The sequence below is a fragment of the Pomacea canaliculata genome, linkage group LG6, assembly GCF_003073045.1.
Source record: "Pomacea canaliculata isolate SZHN2017 linkage group LG6, ASM307304v1, whole genome shotgun sequence".
NCBI lineage: Eukaryota > Metazoa > Mollusca > Gastropoda > Architaenioglossa > Ampullariidae > Pomacea > Pomacea canaliculata.
Genome location: NC_037595.1, coordinates 1,007,265 through 1,027,653, shown reverse-complemented (window position 1 = coordinate 1,027,653; position 20,389 = coordinate 1,007,265). Strand labels below are relative to the sequence as shown.

Here is a 20,389-nt window from a genome sequence, read left to right as displayed (position 1 = left end):
ACAGTTTTTGTTTAATAATAATACATTATTATTAAATTTCTCATATAAGCCTTGGTATATAGTTTTCTGGCGACTGTAATATTTTCATGCGTGTATTGACTGTATTTTAACTTTGTGTAAGGTGTATCTGTTTGACAGCAAAGAAGAGGAAATGATATCTTTATCTTTGTTGATCTGTAAGAACGGACTTGCTTAGTCTGTCTGAGTTTTCAACAAACACTTTCTTGCCCTTCTATCGCAAATCCAGGGAATGGTAGATTATATTGTGTTGAAGGTAAATGGGTTTGTAATGATATGTGTGGTATTCAAACTCTTTAAGCTGATATCTGACAAAAAGATGAGCAACGAAAGGGATGAGATGTGTTCTCTCTTCACACAAAGCTGGCCACAAGAAAGTGGGATGTCCAACACACAAATCCGTACAAACAAAGGTGAGATCACAAGGAAACATTTAATGTAACGAGGACACGATAATCACAGTAAAGTTGTACAACAACATTGAAGTGCCTTGACAAGAAACAAGTGAACTAAGAGCCTTTACTGGAGACAGTTGGAGCCAAGGGCATCATTCACTACAGTTCTTCATCAGGTGCTGACGGAGAACTTGTGAAGCTTTTCCTGCTTCATTCTTCCAAAGCTTTGCATGGCATTGTCTCCTCTTACCACTCTTCCCTGACATTTTTGTAATGTTAGCGCCAGCTCCTGCAACAGATGACAGTCAGCTCATGTAAAGGTTCTGACCCACGGCACAAAATCTTATCATCATTCGCCGACTTTGGCGAAGAGTAGACCATCCGTTACGAATGTAAAGGTCAGAGGTGAGTTCCTTGTATCGCACTGTGTGATGAGAGTACAATAACACTCACCTCCTCATCCTTTTGATTTTTGATATAAAGCATCAATGTAAAACAGTTTGAGGAAAATAAACACATTCACTAGAACTTCTTTTAAGTTCCTAGAAGGGTGTATATTAGCTTGTATGTAGATGCTTTGTCCTCTCGAATTTTTAGTCCTCAGATAAAATATAAAAGTCAAATGACTTAATGTTGTTTTATTTCATTTGTTGTCCATGTCAATGAAATTTATAAGCTACATTATTAGAAATTAAACTAAGATTGTGCTCCACTGTGATGTATTTCAATGTGCATGTCCTATTTTTTTCTCACCCGAACTCTGTCGTGCAAAGAAATAACATCTCGAGCATCATTACATTTCTTATTCTCCACGCTTCATTTCTATTTTATTGTTAATTTACTTAACAATGATCAGCAGAAGACACAGTTTCCAGACTAAGCTCATGCTGATTATTTAGATGATGACACCTTATCTTCAATTAGTTTACCTGTAAAATAAAACTTTTTAAAAGTTTTTTTACGTTAATTTACTGTAAAATGATATTGATTACTTTAATAATTATTGTATAAAGATAAATATAATTATCATTACATAACGATAGCTGTAATTGTTATTAAATAATAAATATAACGGTTAATTGATAAATATAATAAATATTAAAAACTCTTGCATGTACAAATGATTTTAAAATGTCCGTTGATTAATATTAATTACTTACTGTTTTTCACAAATCAAAGGAAAAAGAGAATTGCAAGATATGTCGAACCAAGTTGCCCTGTAGTCGAATATTGCACAGTCCTCGTTGTCATAATTATTCGGCTCCCCTTTATGCCAGTAAGTGCCGAGCACCCTGTAGCCTGTCCTGCTGAACACCCAGCGACCTTCTTGAGAAATGTCGTTTATTCCCTGCCACACTCTCTCCACTACACAAAGACCAACAGATAATGGACATATAGTTGTTAATGTTTACTGTTTCTCTCAATGCCTCTAGATGCAGCAGAATATACTGAATAAATGCCATTAACATAGTCACACGAGAAAACACATCGTCTCAATATGTAGCTGTAGGTAGGATGACACTTAAAAAGACACAAACAATGACACAGCAGCTGTTGTCTGTTGACTGGAGTCTGAATGAGGAGGAGTGCGAGCTGTAGAAGTGCAGTAAATACTCACAAATGACACATCATCCATTTCACCTCAAGCAAGCTAGAGATGTGACTACAAAACAAACTATACCACATTCCGTTAAACTGAGACAACAACTCATGCTGATGGATGGGAGGTTACTACAGCTCCCCTTGCCTGTGCTAGGTGACTTTTCATTACCTGTGTACCTGTGTGTGATATGTCACAGAGTGGCTCGATAATACAAAGCCCAAAAAAATTGATTAGGATTTATTCCATGCTGTTAAAATAATTATACTCGAGGTATTCATCACGATTGTTCCCTTGATGCAGCAAGGAAATGTTGAGTATGGTGACGATGTCAGCGCTGTGTTTGAGCCTCATTCCTGTCCACACGCCATCACACACCTTGAGAGAGCAAAAGCCTTTGTTGTTGTTGTTTTTTTTTTTTTTATTTTGTCGCCATTACATTCGCATTAAGGAGGCCGTGTGTCTACAAATGTTTAGTAAAACGGAGCCTGTCGTCCTTCCGAATGGTATCCGATGGTAGAATCCGAAATTCAACTTGCCCTGTTATCCAAATGTAACCCGCAACCCGATTTGCTGACAGGAGTCCACTCGCTGTTACTGCTAGTCTTTCTTCAAATGTAAAGTGTGAAAACAGAGAACATTGTTCTATTCAGAACAGTTTGAGTGCAGCGAGCTACGAGAGGAAACAGTTTGGGACAGATGACAATGAAGAGGACAGAGCGAGAACTTCAAACACTTGTATTAAAGGGAAAACTTTCACAACAACAGTGACCCACTCCTTCAAATTTATCTGTTGTGAGGAGGGGTTTTCTTGATATATGTGATGTTGCTACTCATTGTTTACAGGCTCATTACAATAAACATGTAAATTCTGCGGCCGTAGCCGTGGCCTACAAAACTCGCCGACCACAGGTGTTTGTCATTCTGTGTGTAAATGAATGAATAGAGAAGGGAGAAAAAGTGGAACCTTTAGGAATTTTTCCACCATTATATACTTCCCTTTAAATCCCGAAAATGTAAACCAATCAGGTTTTTATTTAAGTAGGCAAAGGTTTAGTTGTCTCAGCGCCATGTCAAAGTCGATTGCCGGTTACTCAATTTAACTTGAATTTGTACGCAAAAAACCAAAAATGAGAAAAAACAGAAAGTAAAATGTATGTTTTAATAATATATATATATACCTGTTTTGTACTTTTTGTATCTATATATTTTATCAGTGTTTTTCCTCGTGTATCATTTTTCACCTACTTTCTGATTTGTGAACTATCTGTCCTGTCCAGTGACAGTTTTCAGCTGTTTTTACTACAAGAAAACAAAATGTATATTAGTGAACATTTACACCACGTACATGTATTTCAAATACTCTTTCAAATAAAGTATCACAGATAGTTGTTTTTGTTGTACATTGGTAAATGCAATTTTTTTAAACCGGTCAAATTTCATTAGCGGGCATTACAACCTCGCTAATAACTATCGATGGTGGAAGGTTGCTGCAGGAAATGATACTGTGGTTCGTCCATTGTATGGTAATACGTGGAGAAGGATGGAGGAAAGAAGTGAACAAGAGGTTATATTTATACATGCCTTGCTTTTTGTTTGTTTTGTGTTTTTTATCATTGCTATTTCTATAGCTGTAACACATTGTAAAATTCTAAAGTGGTATTAGGAATCAATGTTATCGCCTTAGACGAAGTTGTCTGAGAAGATAGTCAAAAACATAATTTAACACATAAACATCACAAGAACTTTTGTGGTTACACCGCTTGATTCAAAGATATCAAATTACACCTAAACCATTTCTTTCATGAGGTCATTAGACACAAAAGACGAGGTTTGTAATAAAAGAAGACCAATGGACTTTTCCTAGAATTCCTTGCAGTCTAAAACATTGAGACAGGTATACAGTAATGAACATGTCACAGGCAAGGTAAACTCTAGTCACCTGCCATCCACCAGCACGAGTTGTTCGCCTGCAGTGTCAGGCTGTTAGACATTCTTGTATCTAATGTACATTCACATCCTATTTCTTACTTTTTTTTCCAAAAAAAAGACGAAGGAACGTGTTTTCTCTTTCAGAGTTGATTTCAACAAGATAGCCTCCTAGTTTTTTGCAAATATCCTGCGAAAAAAACTTTATTACACAACATTTCATGAAAACTCGATTAACTTTATAGATATATGAAAAATATTAATAAATAGCAGCTCATATATGTGTATATTTATATAAAGCACTATTAGCTAATATTTAAATGCTATGTGAAAGCAACAAACAAAGTGGAAATAAAAAAGTTAATTACAGTGGTCAATATTTTTGTAACGGAAGTTGTTTTAATAATGTTCATAAAGATTCATTGCATTCATAAGTTCTATTGCAATAAAACTATTACTTCACACTTCACTAGTAAACTCGAATGATGGATGTTTTTCCTTTTTCTTTTAACTTTGAATTAAAGAATTTCTTTTTTACTACACTTTATATTTAAATTTAAAGTCTTCATTGGACACAACAAGTAAGTGTAAAAGAGTAAAGGTGTCACCAGAGAGCTCGGGTAGTTGACTTCATCTGCAATAAGCACGTAGCAGCTTTCTTCAAAATGTTCCCAGCCATTGTCACAGTGGTCTGTGGATGGGGGATAGAAAGACACATCATCCTCCCGTGTCGTACAGGTGTAAAAATAGCTACCTGTGCTTACGTAAACATTATTGGAACAATATCGATGACTAAAATGAAAAAAATGTCACTAAATAATAGCATTATTAGTGTCACTGGGTTTCTGAAAACTTCAAACTATTAAACACATATTTTAAAATTAACCATGGATTATAGTAAAGTAATAACTTCGCTACTGTAGTGAAATAGAAGAAAACAAAAAAATTCGTCTAAGTTAAATTCTGGGTTCGTAACAATATTTTGCAGGAGATGCAACCAGTATCCACCGCCCACACTATCTGACACTTCAGTTAGGAATGTTTTTACAGAAGGGCACATGTGGGCCATTTTCACAAGAAACAAACGGTTATGAATGCAATACAAAACAATACAATAGAACCTGCATCATAAGCTAAGTGAACAGTACGAGGAATTATCTAACTGTTAGTTCATTAGTCAAATTTCCTACTTCTGTGCCTCATAGATGTCATTAACTACAGTATTAACTCTATACTTACTAGCATTTGATTGTAGCACACAAAAATGGAATGAATATGGATATTGGTAATACTTCTTATTCATGTAGTTCTTTCTCAATACACTGTATTTTGGACACACGAACATAACATGCAATGGCGACTCTACAACACCTGTACACAGGTAAGGACGGTGAGCGATGGACATGGCGGAGGAAGGACGTGTGTGTGTGACTTCAGGTAAAAAATGTGTTTTTTAGTCGCTAGATGAATGTTTGGCCTCTACATGACAGGGGACTGTATACTTATAAATATATACTATGGCTTTGCTTCGGACTAAAATGATTATTAAATTTAGAGTCAATCCATAATGTGATTCGAGAGATGTCTGCGGTGGGAAGGTGAGGGGGTCCGTGCGACTGTGAACTGCTGACCTGGGGTCAATCGGGAGACTGGTGTTGGCTGACTGTGCTTACAAGTGTTGTGTTTTTAGTGTTCTGTTCTCTTTCTCTGCCTCTGTAGGAAACAATGGCTTCGTAAACAGACAAGAAGATGAAACAACAATCAAGCGCTGAAGAAAGTTTATTGAGAACTCCTCAGAAAGTTGGAGAGATAGAAGCAAGAGAAAGCCGTGAGAAAGAGAGAGAGGGAAGAATTACAAAACGAAGAGGATCATCTCAGTCGCTTGATAGACTCTTTTAATTCAAGGTTTTTTCTCTAATGTTTCTGAAAAATCCAACAATCGAATAGCTAAATATAATCCAACTTTAAAAAATGATTATGTGACATAAAGACTTTTTTAAAATTTAAACTCGATACGTCTTGTAAGAGATTATTTAAAAAAACCTTATAAACATTGCACACCTAAAGCACCTATATACTGTATATGTATAAGCAATTTTTTTCCTTTTTCTTTCTCTTTTTTTCTAGTACATCGCTTTTTTAGGTTTACTATTATTATACTAAAGGAAGCACTTTTGTTTATGCTCTGGTGCTATCAAAAGCAACAAATATAGATATGAGTAATGTTAGAAAGAAGCCAAAATTTTATTAAAAAAAACAAACAAACTTTAATTCATAAGAAATGCAATAGCAACTAGTTATTAACCACGTTAAGACCTTTTTTTACTAAGTTACTTGTAGACAGACAGATGTTTGTAAAGACCTACAGAAGTGACAGCTACTTCCTAGACAGTCTTTACAGGGGCTAAAGCACTAGGTCACCACTCATGGTAGTAATGGTGACTGCATCATGTCACCCTGCCAATCCCATTATCAACTTCATGTTCCTTCGTCTATTTTTGCTCTTCTTTGTATGTCCTTTGCTATGCCTTTTTAATTTTCAATCAATTTTCTTTTTCCACCAGATACTTACATATCAGGTGTTGTTCATTAAATGAAGGCTCATCTGTGGAATGTTTGTACTGACTGCTGTGCTCTTATTGTTATTTAAAAGTTATACCAATTCATGTTATGTGCTGCTTACTGATCCTTTATTATTATTTCAACATGAGCACAAACTCAGCAATTATTTTAGCTTCAATGAGCTGTCAGGGCCTAGGTGACACAGGTAAGAGGAGAGATAGTTTTCACTGTTTACATACTAAGGCCTTTTTAGTTTATCTGTTACAAGATACACACTTTGAACATGAACAAGAAACAATGATTTCTGTAGAATGAGGTTACACTTGCCTTTGTGCTTCGTTCCGACGGGAATACCTATTTGATAACAAGTTTGAATTTTCAGTTAAAAGCGTTTATAGAGACAATGAAGGAAATCACATTATAGCAGTGATAAAAACACTAGAAAATGATATTCTAATTTGTAATGCGTATGTTCCCATCAAGGATAACCCACAATTCTATTCACACCTAGAAGAGTGTGTGAGACAACTAGGTACATAGATAGATAATATTGTGAGGCGAGATTATTCGACTGTTGTTTTCAACTTTCAACTAGACTGTCATAATTATAAGCATAACAATAATGCAAGAAGGGGAAAACCACATTGACAAGATGACATCAAATTGAACCCTGGTTGGCGTCAATTAAATTCAGAAGCACTACCATACACCTGACATATAAAAAGGCCTCTGCAACACAGCAGATGAGATGACTTTCTTATGTCAGATTGACTTTCACATCTTGTTGTGGATGCGGATTTAACCCCATGATAGCGAACTGACCATTCTGTGATCACTCTATCATTAAGCAACAAAGAAGAAGAAAGGAGGTTTAAATCTACGGAAGTTAAATTCATCACATTTAAGAGATAAATTTATCTAACTCTAATAAACAAATGTTATTAGAAAAGTTACAGACCAAAATTCAGCTTTTCAATTTGAAAAAAATAATTTAGTAAATATTCCTTTGATGGAATTACAATTTGTTGTAACTTATTAGACCTTTTCAGACTGCTAAACAAAATTCGAACACAATCAATGGTTTATGCAAGTGAGAAAAACAAAAACAAAATAAGAAATAGGAAAAAATAGAAAAAATAATTACACAGGTGGAAGACAAAGAAAAGCTGAACAAGGAAGAACAAAATGAACTTGAAAGGATTAAAAAGGAACTTATTAGTATAAGGGAAAAGAGAATGGAGGGTGTACTGATTCTCTCCAGAGCAAGGTGGATAGCAGAAGAAAGAAAGACAGTCGATACTTCTGTTCATTAGAAAAACGCAACTAAAGAAGTAAACAAATTCGAAAATTACAAAATCGAAATGGGGAAAGCACTACGAGATCTTAAGAAATAAGAGCTGGAGTGCAAGCTTTTTTCTCTAATCTGCATTCTCGGTATTTGTCTTACAAATAACCTTAAAGACTGTATAAACTTAAACCCTGATAGCAAGCTTGCTGAAATTAGAATGTTGTACAAAGTATGGTCAAACAGACAGTTAACTCCTTTAGGGAGAGAAGCAATACTTAAATCCTTAATTTTGTCAAAATTAGTACACCTGTGGTTACTACTACCTAACCCCGCCAGACTATTATTATAAAAGACATAAATCCATCTTCAGTTTTGGTTGGATCGGAATGAAGGATAAAATTACTAGAAAAATATAAATTAAAAATATATATGCTGGAGGCATAGGCATATCTAATGTTAGAACATGTATAAATGCTTTCAAATTATTTATGACTGCGGGGAAAAAAAAACAAGCCTTAGCTTCAAAAAAACCTTTTAAAAACATCAAGAACTTTTGAATTACTATTGTAAATAAGCTAATTCTATGTAGGAGATGGGTGGAGAAAATAAATACTTACTTAAACAATAGATAAAAGAGAAAACTTTCAAGCTTTTAAAAAATTTGATTTTAACATGAAATTTGTCTATTTTAAAAGTTGCATAAAGGCCCTAAAATCAAATATAAACTTAAATAGACCGAATAAAACAGATTTATCTTCTTTTACATATGACACAAACAAAACTCTAAGAATAATTTGATCAATACAGAAAGGTACAAAACCATATTATGATAAAATGATATGTAACACATGGATGCCAAAATGTTTAAAATGTGATAAAAAGATAAACAGAAATGTTGATTGCCATGTTATGCTTAAAGCAATGGCTAATGTAAAAGATAGTAAATTAAGTAACTTGTTAATTAGACTATATACCGACTCAATATAGATATATAAATGAATAACTTTATGATTATCTAAAACTATATATATATATGTCTTGATATTATATACATTAATATGACTGTGCTGTCAGTCTGACACATGGGACACAAGGTGCATTGTATGATGATTGCGAGATGTGAAAAGAACACTTACTTTCTGCTGTGTAAACTTTTATATTTCTCGCTTCTTTGATTGAAGTACTCTTAAAATGACTGTTAATCTAAAAATTGATGATGATGATAAGGACGACGATGACGACGACGACGACGACGACGACGACGACGACGACGACGACGATGATGATGATGATGATGATGATGATGATGATGATGATGATGATGATGATGATGATGATGAATAACATAGCTTGAGGTGTTAAAAAGTGATTGCTGAATTCAAAACAACCGAAAGGCTAAATATTAACAGTTCATGTATTTGAAATCCATTGCTGACAACGGTTTAAACATTGTAGTAGTACACCTGTAGTCTTACCTTGTGCAAACATCAGCATAAACATAACAAAAGTAGCTAATGTAGATGTCAGCCTCAACTCAGACCTCATACTTGCTGCTCCAGGACACATAATAATATCACAGAGGCTTTATATCATGAAGTGTTTAACTGAAGCTTCGAATTCTCTTGAGTAAGGTAAAGGTGTGACGAGGAACAGGCGGTTATCTTACGGTGCTGTACCTCGTCATGGCAATGTTGTCAGACGGCAGCATCTTCCCCTCTTGGCTTTCTTCCCAACGTAGTTGTCAAACCTCTTTTTTTTTTTAAATAGAAAAAAATTCTGGTTTTAGTGCCTTTCCGGCACCCCATGAGGTATGGATACAGCATATCCCACCCGGATGGGCAGTGCTAAGGTGGTTTGTAGGAGCTGTGGTTCTCGTGCCGCTTCCATTTTAATAATACAGCTTTATCTCCTGTGGCAACTCAAGATAGTGCTCGTACTAGCAAGACTATATACATATACATGATAATGTGAAAGACGAGATATTTAATGAGAAGAAAAGCGATAGAAAGTTGCCGGAAGCATCATCACTGAATGTTATTCACATCCAGCAGTCTACTCCCAGTCCTGGACCAATGCACTTTGTCACCAGCAGGTCAAGGAGAGGAGGGGGTTAGTGGAGCGGGTGTTCAATGACGACCATCAGCGCCTCTAACAACATCCACAATGAGTGCTGCTCAAACACTTGCTCTGCTCTTAATTTCTGAAAATAACCAAATGTTCTTCCCCTGATTTGTCAAGATATTCTTTGGTGCAAAGATTTTTATTTATTTCCCTTTTCTTCCGTGGTCTGCTGCCTGTATCTTAACAGAACTGTTTTATTTGAGCCGAACTTTCTTCAATGTCACCCCTACTGGTAATGTTTACGAAGCATAATTACCAAGGTATCGACAAATACATTAAATGTAGTCTGTAGAAATAGTTTTTCATTAGGTAAAGTACAAATTGAATTTTTTGAATGAGAACTTATGAATAAAACTGTTCAAATATGATGAAGCATAATTTGTAAATTTTCATATTTGAGACATATAGATATAAACAAAACTAAACATCATAGTAAACATGCTTTTCTGTTTTTACTTCTCCCGAATATTTTTTTTCTAGGGGTCATTTCTTTCCGAATAAAATCAACTTTTGGTAAATAAATTGGACTTAAAAATCTTTTTCTGATCGTTCATGACTCTTTAAACCAATGCACAGACAATTGCAAATATTTTGTTTTAAATTACCACCCTGTCAGTTAACGAACTAATTTATTATAATATGAAATATATGTTGATACAACATCTTACTACACATCAATCAGGGGAGACAACTGTTGTGCTGGCATGACTCTGACATTTAATATCACAACACATGGCATGAGATAAACACTTGTCTGTATTTTAAACACGTGGCTGCCCATGTTTAATTACGGAAACAAAGAAAGTGTAATTTCCTGATTTCCTGAGATTCAGGTAGTAGTGAAAAGGTAAGCAATACTAACTGGTAAGAACGAAATAAATTATTGTCATATACAAAGATTGTTTTATTTCATGGTTTTCTTTGAGGAGCATAGGGCCGCAACAACACCTTGCCAGGGGACCCGGTATAGGGCTACCCCGGCCCTCAGTTGGGCCCATGTGGTTCCCACGTCCTGTGCCTCGCTCTCTACTGTTCTCTTCCAAGTCTGTTTTGGTCTCCCAACTCTCCTCTTCCCCTGAGGGTTGCAGTCACGTGTCTGCTGGCAATGGTGTCAGGTGGTTTGCGTGTCTAATCCAGCTTTACGTGGGCTTCTTTGTGTCTTGGCCAGTGGCATTTCTTTTAACTTGCTATTGCTGGAGATTTTTTATTTTTTATTTTATTTTTTTTTTTTGCGATATCATTCACAGTCATCGGTTGATAAAAGTCTGGAGCTTGCTATTGATGGTGTTTGTCACTGTTAAAATTTCAGAGCCATACAGTAGGACTGCCTTCACACGTGTTCAAGATGTTGTCTTGCTGTAGGTGAGGGTTAGAGCTCTGGACTTCCAGATGTGGTGAAGACTGCTGAAAGCATGCCTGGTCTTGTTGATGAGGCTTATGATGTCGTCTGCTCTGATGTTGTCGTTTTCTGGCGACTGTGGTATCTCTTTTTCATGCGTGTATTTGAGTGTCTTAAAAAGTTGTTTGTATGATGTATTTGTTTGACAGAAACGAATAGGGAAGAACACTTCTTTGTTGATGTGTCAAGACGTAAATGCTTAGTCTGTCTGAGTTTTCAATAAACACTTTCTTGCGCTTCTATCGCAAATCCAGGGAATGGTAGATTATATTGTGTTGAAGGTAAATGGGTTTGTAATGATATGTGTGGTATTTAAACTCTTTAAGCTGATATCTGACAAAAAGATGAGCAACGAAAGGGATGAGATGTGTTCTCTCTTCACACAAAGCTGGCCACAAGAAAGTGGGATGTCCAACACACAAATCCGTACAAACAAAGGTGAGATCACAAAGAAACATTTAATGTAACGAGGAAACGATAATCACAGTAAAGTTGTACAACAACATTGAAGTGCCTTGGCAAGAAACAAGTGAACTAAGAGCCTTTACTGGAGACAGGTGGAGCCAAGGGCATCATTCACTAGAGTTCTTCATCAGGTGCTGACGGAGAACTTGTGAAGCTTTTCCTGCTTCATTCTTCCAAAGCTTTGCATGGCATTGTCTCATCTTATCACTCTTTCTTGACATTTTCTGTAATTTTAGCGTATGGGTCTGCAACAGATGACAGTCAGCTGATATAAAGGTTCTGACCCACTGCACAAAATCGTATCATCATTCGCCGACTTTGGCAAAGAGTAGACCATTTGATGTGGATAACTTTAATAATTATTGTATTATCATTACATAATGATAACTGTAATGGTTATTACATAATAAAGATAATAATAAATCACTTGATAAGTATAACGAACATTAGAAAATCTCTCATGAACAAATGATTGTAGAATTTCAATGGATGAATTTAAACTACTTACTATTTTCACAAATAAAAGGAAGTAACAAATTGCAAGCCATGTCGTTCCAAAGTCTGTTGGTGTCAAATTCTGCACAGTCCTCGTTGCCTCGATTGTTGGGCTCCCCTGTGTACCAGTGAGTGAAGCTCACATTACCACCTGTCCTGCTGTACACCCAGTGGCCCTCGGCAAAAATGTCGTTCACTCCTTGCCACACACTGCGAACTGTGAACAGACCACAACAGTAATGGGCGTGTAGTTGTTTATACGTGTAGTTGTTTGTTTATAGGTGTAGTTGTTTGTGTATACGTGTAGTTGTTTGTTTATACGTGTATTTGTTTATACGTGTAGTTGTTTATACGTGTAGTTGTTTATACGTGTAGTTGTTTGTTTATACGTGTAGTTGTTTATACGTGTAGTTGTTTGTTTATACGTGTAGTTGTTGTATACGTGTAATTGTTTATACGTGTAGTTGTTATACGTGTAGTTGTTGTGTTTATACGTGTAGTTGTTTGTGTAGTATACGTGTAGTTGTTTATACGTGTAGTTGTTTGTATACGTGTAGTTGTGTTGTTTATACGTGTAGTTGTTTGTGTATACGTGTAGTTGTTTGTTTATACGTGTATTTGTTTATACGTGTAGTTGTTTATACGTGTAGTTGTTTGTTTATACGTGTAGTTGTTTGTTTATACGTGTATTTGTTTGTTTATACGTGTAGTTGTTTATACGTGTAGTTGTTTATACGTGTAGTTGTTTGTTTATACGTGTATTTGTTTGTTTATACGTGTAGTTGTTTATACGTGTAGTTGTTTATACCTGTAGTTGTTTGTTTATACGTGTAGTTGTTTTATACGTGTAGTTGTTTGTTTATACGTGTAGTTGTTTATACGTGTAGTTGTTTGTTAGTATACGTGTGTTTGTTTGTTTATACGTGTATTTGTTTGTTTATACGTGTAGTTGTTTATACGTGTAGTTGTTTATACGTGTAGTTGTTTATACGTGTAGTTGTTTGTTTATACGTGTATTTGTTTGTTTATACGTGTATTTGTTTGTTTATACGTGTAGTTGTTTATACGTGTAGTTGTTTATACGTGTAGTTGTTTATACGTGTAGTTGTTTATACGTGTAGTTGTTTGTTTATACGTGTATTTGTTTGTTTATACGTGTAGTTGTTTATACGTGTAGTTGTTTATACGTGTAGTTGTTTATACGTGTAGTTGTTTGTTTATACGTGTAGTTGTTTGTTTATACGTGTAGTTGTTTGTTTATACGTGTAGTTGTTTATACGTGTAGTTGTTTATACGTGTAGTTGTTTGTGTATACGTGTAGTTGTTTGTTTATACGTGTATTTGTTTATACGTGTAGTTGTTTATACGTGTAGTTGTTTGTTTATACGTGTAGTTCTTTGTACTGTTTTCCTCTTTGGAGTCTATGCCTTCGGATCCTTCAGAAATACTGAAAACATAGTCACACGAGAAAACACATCGTCTCAATATGTAGCTGTAGGTAGGATGACACTTAAAAAGACACAAACAATGACACAGCAGCTGTGTTGTCTGTTGACTGCAGTCTGAGTGAGGAGGAGTGCGAGCTGTAGAAGTGCAGTAAATACTCACAAATGACACATCATCTATTTCACCTCAAGGAAGCTAGAAATGTAACTAAAAAACAAACTATCGGTTTATCTGTGAGACAGCAACTCGTGCTGGTAAATGGGAGGTCACTAGAGCTCCCCTTGCCTGTGCTAGGTGACTTTTCATTACCTGTGTACCTGTGTGTGATATGTCACAGAGTGGATCGATAATACAAAGACATAAAAGTGATTAGGATTTATTCCATGCTGCTAAAATAATTATACTCTAGGTATTCATCACGATTGATGCAGCAGGAAAATGTTGAGTATGGTGACGATGTCAGCGCTGTGTTTGAGCCTCATTCCTGTCCACACGCCATCACACACCTTGAGAGTACAGAGCCTCACTTTGATGTTGTCGCCATTACATTTGACACAAGGAGACCGTGTGTCTACGAATGTTGAGTAATAAACAAAGTCTGTCGTCCTCCCGGGTGCTGTCCGATGGTAGAATTGAAAATCTAACTTTCGCTGCCGGGAAGGGGACAGGAAAGGTAGTTGGAGGGGGAGGTGTGAAAGACAGCGATTTGTGCGGCTGTCGGTGTCAGTAGTCTGTTTGTCAGTGTCAGCAGTCAGTCAGTCAGTCAGTCTGTCAGTGTCAGTAGTCTCTCAGTGTCAGCAGTCTGTCTGCCAGTGTCAGCAGTCTGTCTGTGTCAGCAGTCTGTGTCAGTGTCAGCAGTCTGTCAGTGTCAGCAGTCTGTCTGTCAGTGTCAGCAGTCTGTCTGCCAGTGTCAGCAGTCTGTCTGCCAGTGTCAGTAGTCTGTCTGTGTCAGCAGTCTGTCTGTCAGTGTCAGTAGTCTGTCGGTGTCAGCAGTCTGTCAGTCAATGTCAGCAGTCTGTCTGTCAGTGTCAGCAGTCTGTCGGTGTCAGCAGTCTGTCTGCCAGTGTCAGCAGTCTGTCAGTGTCAGCAGTCTGTCTGCCAGTGTCAGCAGTCTGTCTGCCAGTGTCAGTAGTCTGTCTGTGTCAGCAGTCTGTCTGTCAGTGTCAGTAGTCTGTCGGTGTCAGCAGTCTGTCAGTCAATGTCAGCAGTCTGTCTGTCAGTGTCAGCAGTCTGTCGGTGTCAGCAGTCTGTCTGCCAGTGTCAGCAGTCTGTCAGTGTCAGCAGTCTGTCTGTGTCAGCAGTCTGTCTGTCAGTGTCAGCAGTCTGTCAGTGTCAGCAGTCTGTCTGTCAGTGTCAGCAGTCTGTCTGCCAGTGTCAGCAGTCTGTTTACTAGTGATGGCCGGCCTTGCTTTTTAATGAACTAGTGTTGATAGACTGTTTTTGTAGAGAACAAAGGAAAAAATGTTTTGATGTTTTGCTGTGACTGAGTTTCTCCTTGACGGGAGGGAGAAATGAAGTCTCGGTGTTGTCAGTGCGTCCTGAGCAGACGAGTTGTTTGTAACAAGTCCTGAGCAGACTTGGTGTTGTAGTCCTGACTGCACTGGGTGCACACCCTGACAACATTTGTCTCCAGCAAATAAGTGTAACATTGAACCTGTTGAGATGAGTGTGTATTTGTGTTAATTTTCAGTGAGTCGCTTTTAATGTTAAAAGAAAGGAGAAATTTCTGTATTGGATGAGTATGATTTATATGTGAATATTTTATGGATGTAGATAGTTTAAAGTAGGTATTGGTTTGAGTGTGGGGGGACGAGTTAAGTTTTGAACTTGCCATTTGTCTAAAGACGGGTTTGTTCAGGGTTTTTCTGTTTTATTTGTTCTTCTTTCGCTCTTCGTAATCCGCCTGGGGTTAGTCGCCTATCGTGATAATTCAAGTGGAGACTATTGTTTTAATTTCGAGTGTAAACTTTATGTTATTTTCAAGTGGAGACTTTGTGGGGAACTGCATCGTCAGAAGGAACATTGGATATTTCGAGACAGTGGAAGAAACTGTGTTTTCGGACTGTGGGTTGGGAAATTTCGATTTGCTTTGTGTTTTCTTTTTCTTCAAATTCTATTTATTTTAAAATTTAAATTGTTGTCATTGTATTTATTTAGTTATCTTCCTCGTCTGAAAGGTACTGTATTGTGCAGATGACCCTGCTTGATGCAAAGATATCAAACTACACCTAAACCACTAATGTAGGCAGAAAGGACGACAAATATAATAAAAGAAGACCAATGGGCTTTTCCTAGAATTCCTTGCAGTCTAAAACATTGAGACAGGTATACAGGTAATGAAAATGTCACAGGCAAGGTAAACTCTAGTCACCTGCCATCCACCAGCACGAGTTGTTCGCCTGCAGTGTCAGGCTGTTAGACATTCATGTATCTAATGTACACTCACATCATAGTTCTTACCTTTATGTCTAATTATAAAATCACCAATGAACGTGTTTTCTTCTTCAGAGTTGATTTCAAGAAGATAATATCCTTCTTTATTGCAAGTACCCTGCGCCAAAAACTTTATCACACAACATTTTAGAAATCCTAATAATCTATATATATATTTACATATAAATAACAGCTCAGATGGGTGTGTATATTTATTTATAAAGCACTACTAGCGAATATATCAGTGCCATGTGACAGAGACCACTACAGATTGATGTAAATGAGAAAGTTCAGTTATAGAGGTCAATAGTCTTGCAACAGAAGTTGAATTAATAATTCTTTCAAAGCTTAAACGCATGTCATAGATATATTGTAATGAAACTATTACTTCAAACTACACTAGTAAACGTAAATTCAAGATATTTTTCCTAAGTCTCTTAGCTCTGAATTGGAGAGTTTATTTGACTACACTTTATATTTCAGTTTAGTCCGGCATTCGACACAATAAGTAGGTGTGAAAGAGTAAAGGTGTCACCAGAGCGCTGGGGTAGGTGACTGTATGTGCAATATACTTGTAGCAGCTTCCATTGAAATGTTCCCAGTCACTGTCACAGCGGCCATCTGCGTCTGTGGATGGGTAATAACAAGAGGCATCATCTTGCCGTGTCATACAGGTGTGAAAATAGCTACCTGTGCTAACGTGCACATTATTGGAACAATATCGATGTCTAAAATGAGACAGTAGTTATTAAATAATAGCATTTTCATTGGGTGCTGAAAACTCAAAATTGAATAACACATACATTAAAATCACACATGGATTATAGTGGACTAATAACTTCGTTACTCTAGTGAAATATAAGAAAATAAAAAAAATCGTCTAAGTAAAATTCTGGGTTCGTAAAAATATTTTGCAGGGGCTGCAATCAGTATCCACCGTCCACACTATCTGACACTTCAGTCAGGAATTTTTTCAAGGACTGTATACTTATAAATATATACTATGGCTTTGCTTTAGACTAGAAATGGTTTTTAAAATTTAGAGTCAATCCATAATGTGACTCGAGAGATGTCTGCGGTGGGAAGGTGCGGGGCCGTGCGGCGTGCGACTGTGAACTGCTGACCTGGGGTCAACCGGGAAACTGGTGTTGCTATCAAAGCCTATACGGAAAGATGGGTAATATTAGAAAAAAGCCAAAGTTTATAAAAAAACAAACTCTAATTCATAAGAAATGCAAAAGCAAGTAGTTAAGTGTTACCCACTTTAAGACTTTTTTGGACCAGGTATTTACTTGTAGGAAGATGTTTTTTAAAGACCTACACATAAGTTACAGCTACTTCCTAGACACATTCATCACCGGGGCTAGAACTCATGGTCAAAATGGTGACTGTATTATGTGCCAATCCTCTTATAAAATTCATATTCATTGGTCTGTCTCTGAAGGTGTTGATTATGATGATGAAATAAAAATAAAGAAATAACCATAGGTTTAGATGGTACAATTTTTTTTTAAATTCTGACCCTAAACAAACGAAAGGCTAAATATTAACAGTTTGTGTATTTGAAATCCATTATTGACAACGTTTTAGACGTTATAGTAGTACACCTGTAGTCTTACCTTGTGCAAACATCAGCATAAACATAATAAAAGTAGCTAATGTAGATGTTATCCTGAACTCAGACCTCATACTTGCTGCTCCAGGACACAAAACACAGTACCAAGACTTGACTTTATGATTAGGTGTTTGAACTAAAGCTTTGAATGCAGCTGAGTCAGATAAAGGTGTGACGGGGAACAGGCGGTTATCTTACGATGATGTACCTCGCCATGGCAATGTTGTCAGACTGCAGTAAGCAAGGAATATCTTCCCACCTTGGCTTTTTATTTTACAACGTGTTGTCGAGCCTTGTTTAAATAGAGAAAAGTCTTTGTTTTTAAGTTAAGACGAAATAAGCAGGTGAAGCAATCAGACAGACAGGAACCCACATAGCAGGTCATGCATGACAGCACGTGCTACAGTTCAACGATGCATGGACGTCATCAAGCGTCGTGTGCACTGTCTTCATGGTCAACATCGCTATGCTCTGGACAGAACGGAAACTGTCAAATGCAGGTTTTGTTGTTCGGCTTCTGGTTGCAACGGACAACACCGCCAGGTAAACACATTTGTTGAAATCGTAAACATGAGGACAATGTTAAAAATTACACTGAAAGTTACGGCTCTACAAACTGGTGGGTGGGGACGCCAGTGCTGCAATGGCGCCGCCTTCTGATGGAGCCCTGGAGTCAGCCATTTGTTTTGATGACGTCAAAACGTGACGACATCATCTACGTCTTTGATTACGGCATAAAATTATGACGCAGCGTACAGCTGCTGCTGTCAGCGGAAACATCGACACGTCGCTCACAACATGCAGCTTGACCATGGCAGGTGACGTGACATGTCGACGTTGCTGTGCTTGTCGCTGCTGTGTCACGTGTGCACAGGTCGGTCGCTGATTGGCCACTCTTCCTACGGAGGACGACTCAGCAGTCCGCTCTGTGCCAGGTACTGATGTGTGTCGTCACGTACACTGATACGTCGTTTTGCAGTAAACAAGCGGAATAAACAAAAAGCGTTGGAACGTTCTTGTTTTCTTATCTCGCCATAATGAGGTAACATGTCAAAGCTTATAACAAATATCTTTGTAGACATAGTGGAGTTAGTAATAAACTAAAATTGAAGTGATTTTGAACAAGCAAAGTAGTAAATTTATGAGTAGCGTCGTAAGTAAAGTGGTCAAGAGCAGTCACACGATGTTATTTTTGTTACTAATAATAAAGCTAACGATACAGAAGTGCAGGTCATCCTGTGCGACAAAGCTTAAGAAAAACTTATTTCCTGTCATCTAGGTATCAATACATATCTGCTCTGAATAAATCGAAAGTAGAAGCAATCACGTAGGTTATTTTTATTGTAATGTTTTTGATATTCTTATTTGTTTAAATATTTTAACTTTGGGGAGTACTAGAAACTAAAAACTAAATGCATTTACTAATTTTGGAAGGTTCTGAGAGAGTTTAGCTCAGCATACCTGCACTATATATCTGTTATATGTATATTGAAATGCAGGCAATAAACATTACCTCGAGACCGCTGTCTTTGCAAGTTATTTAAAATTGCATACTCAAAAGCCTGGCAATCTTCAGAATAAAACAAACATACACGTTTACAGATGATACCAATATGAAGCTAGTAACACAATAAATAAATAGTACACCTAAATATACATGCACACACACTTACAAACACACACACTTACACACACACACACACACACAAACACACACACTTACAAACACACACACACACACTTACAAACACACACACACACACTTACAAACACACACACAGACACTTACACAAACACACACACACTTACAAACACACGCACACACTTACACACACACACACACACACACACACACACACACACACACACACACACTTACACACACACACTTACAAACACACACACACACTCACATTTACAAGCATGCACATTTTCATACTGAGCTCATAACAGGCAGACTGCCAGAGTGGAACGTGTTTATTATAACAAACAGACTGACAAACAGCTGGAATTAGTTGTTCTGGTCTGCTGTCATCTGGTGCACCATTGCACGAGGTAGGTGTTGACGACCCTGTCACGTGACTCACCTACCGCAACATCTCCTCTCTTTCCTCAGTCGTTAGTGTCTGATGACTTACATAACACGAGGCCCAGAAAGATAAGCTATTAGCTATAAGCAAGTCGGCATTTGGTGTGGGAAGAACAGATTAGAATTCGTATGCATGAGTAAATAAACATATTTGTATTCTTACGTATCTTTGTACCCGGATGATGTATCGGGTAGAATACACTCGGATAAAACAGGGTCGCTGGTAGATTCCTAGTTCGGGCTTGAAGTAGATAAAAAGATTATCACTTGGCTGCCTTAGTGTACTATCCACCATACTATTTTCAACCATGTGTATGTGTTGTTATAAATTGTAACCTTGGGATGCATTTTTCTATTATTATATGACAGTATTTTGGAGAACGGCTGAATTTACTAGACAGAAGTTAGGAAAAACTTTTTTAATGGGGCTTTAATGCCTTTAGGTCTATTCTATATAAAAACTGCTTTCTTCAACGATAAAACACAGACAGACAGATACAACACGGCAAACATGTGGACAAATACAAGCACCAA

General features: G+C 37.0%; 2 protein-coding genes across 2 annotated transcripts; both read right to left on the bottom strand.

Moving 5' to 3' along the window:
• Positions 1 to 343: 343 nt before the first annotated feature.
• On the bottom strand, positions 344 to 10,249 carry LOC112566827 (perlucin-like protein). The gene is made up of 6 exons (XM_025243214.1): positions 9,268 to 10,249; positions 6,832 to 6,858; positions 4,551 to 4,633; positions 4,045 to 4,132; positions 1,574 to 1,778; positions 344 to 702 (listed from the first exon to the last, which is right to left on the bottom strand). The coding sequence occupies exons 1-6, from the start codon at positions 9,356 to 9,358 to the stop codon at positions 690 to 692; spliced, it is 507 nt and encodes a 168-aa protein (XP_025098999.1). The 5' UTR covers positions 9,359 to 10,249; the 3' UTR covers positions 344 to 689.
• Positions 10,250 to 11,751: 1,502 nt separating this feature from the next.
• LOC112566828 (perlucin-like protein) lies at positions 11,752 to 19,280 on the bottom strand. The gene is made up of 5 exons (XM_025243215.1): positions 17,771 to 19,280; positions 16,687 to 16,778; positions 16,179 to 16,269; positions 12,286 to 12,489; positions 11,752 to 12,022 (listed from the first exon to the last, which is right to left on the bottom strand). Exons 1-5 carry the CDS (start codon positions 17,838 to 17,840, stop codon positions 11,982 to 11,984), a joined length of 498 nt encoding a protein of 165 aa, XP_025099000.1. The 5' UTR covers positions 17,841 to 19,280; the 3' UTR covers positions 11,752 to 11,981.
• Positions 19,281 to 20,389: the final 1,109 nt, after the last annotated feature.

What these genes read in the sequence shown, in the direction of transcription:
- LOC112566827 (XM_025243214.1), bottom strand. Translation starts at nt 9,358, where the DNA reads ATGTGTCCTGGAGCAGCAAGTATGAGGTCTGAGTTGAGGCTGACATCT. An exon ending in TCAACTACCCGAGCTCTCTG is followed by an intron (nt 4,133 to 4,550) that starts GTGACACCTTTA and finishes TTTTTTTCGCAG; the next exon opens with GATATTTGCAAAAAACTAGG. An exon ending in TCTTTTTTTTGGAAAAAAAA is followed by an intron (nt 1,779 to 4,044) that starts GTAAGAAATAGG and finishes GTCTTTGTGTAG; the next exon opens with TGGAGAGAGTGTGGCAGGGA.
- LOC112566828 (XM_025243215.1), bottom strand. Translation starts at nt 17,840, where the DNA reads ATGAGGTCTGAGTTCAGGATAACATCTACATTAGCTACTTTTATTATG. An exon ending in TTTTATAATTAGACATAAAG is followed by an intron (nt 12,490 to 16,178) that starts GTAAGAACTATG and finishes GTCTGTTCACAG; the next exon opens with TTCGCAGTGTGTGGCAAGGA. An exon ending in TCCTTTTATTTGTGAAAATA is followed by an intron (nt 12,023 to 12,285) that starts GTAAGTAGTTTA and finishes CATCTGTTGCAG; the next exon opens with ACCCATACGCTAAAATTACA.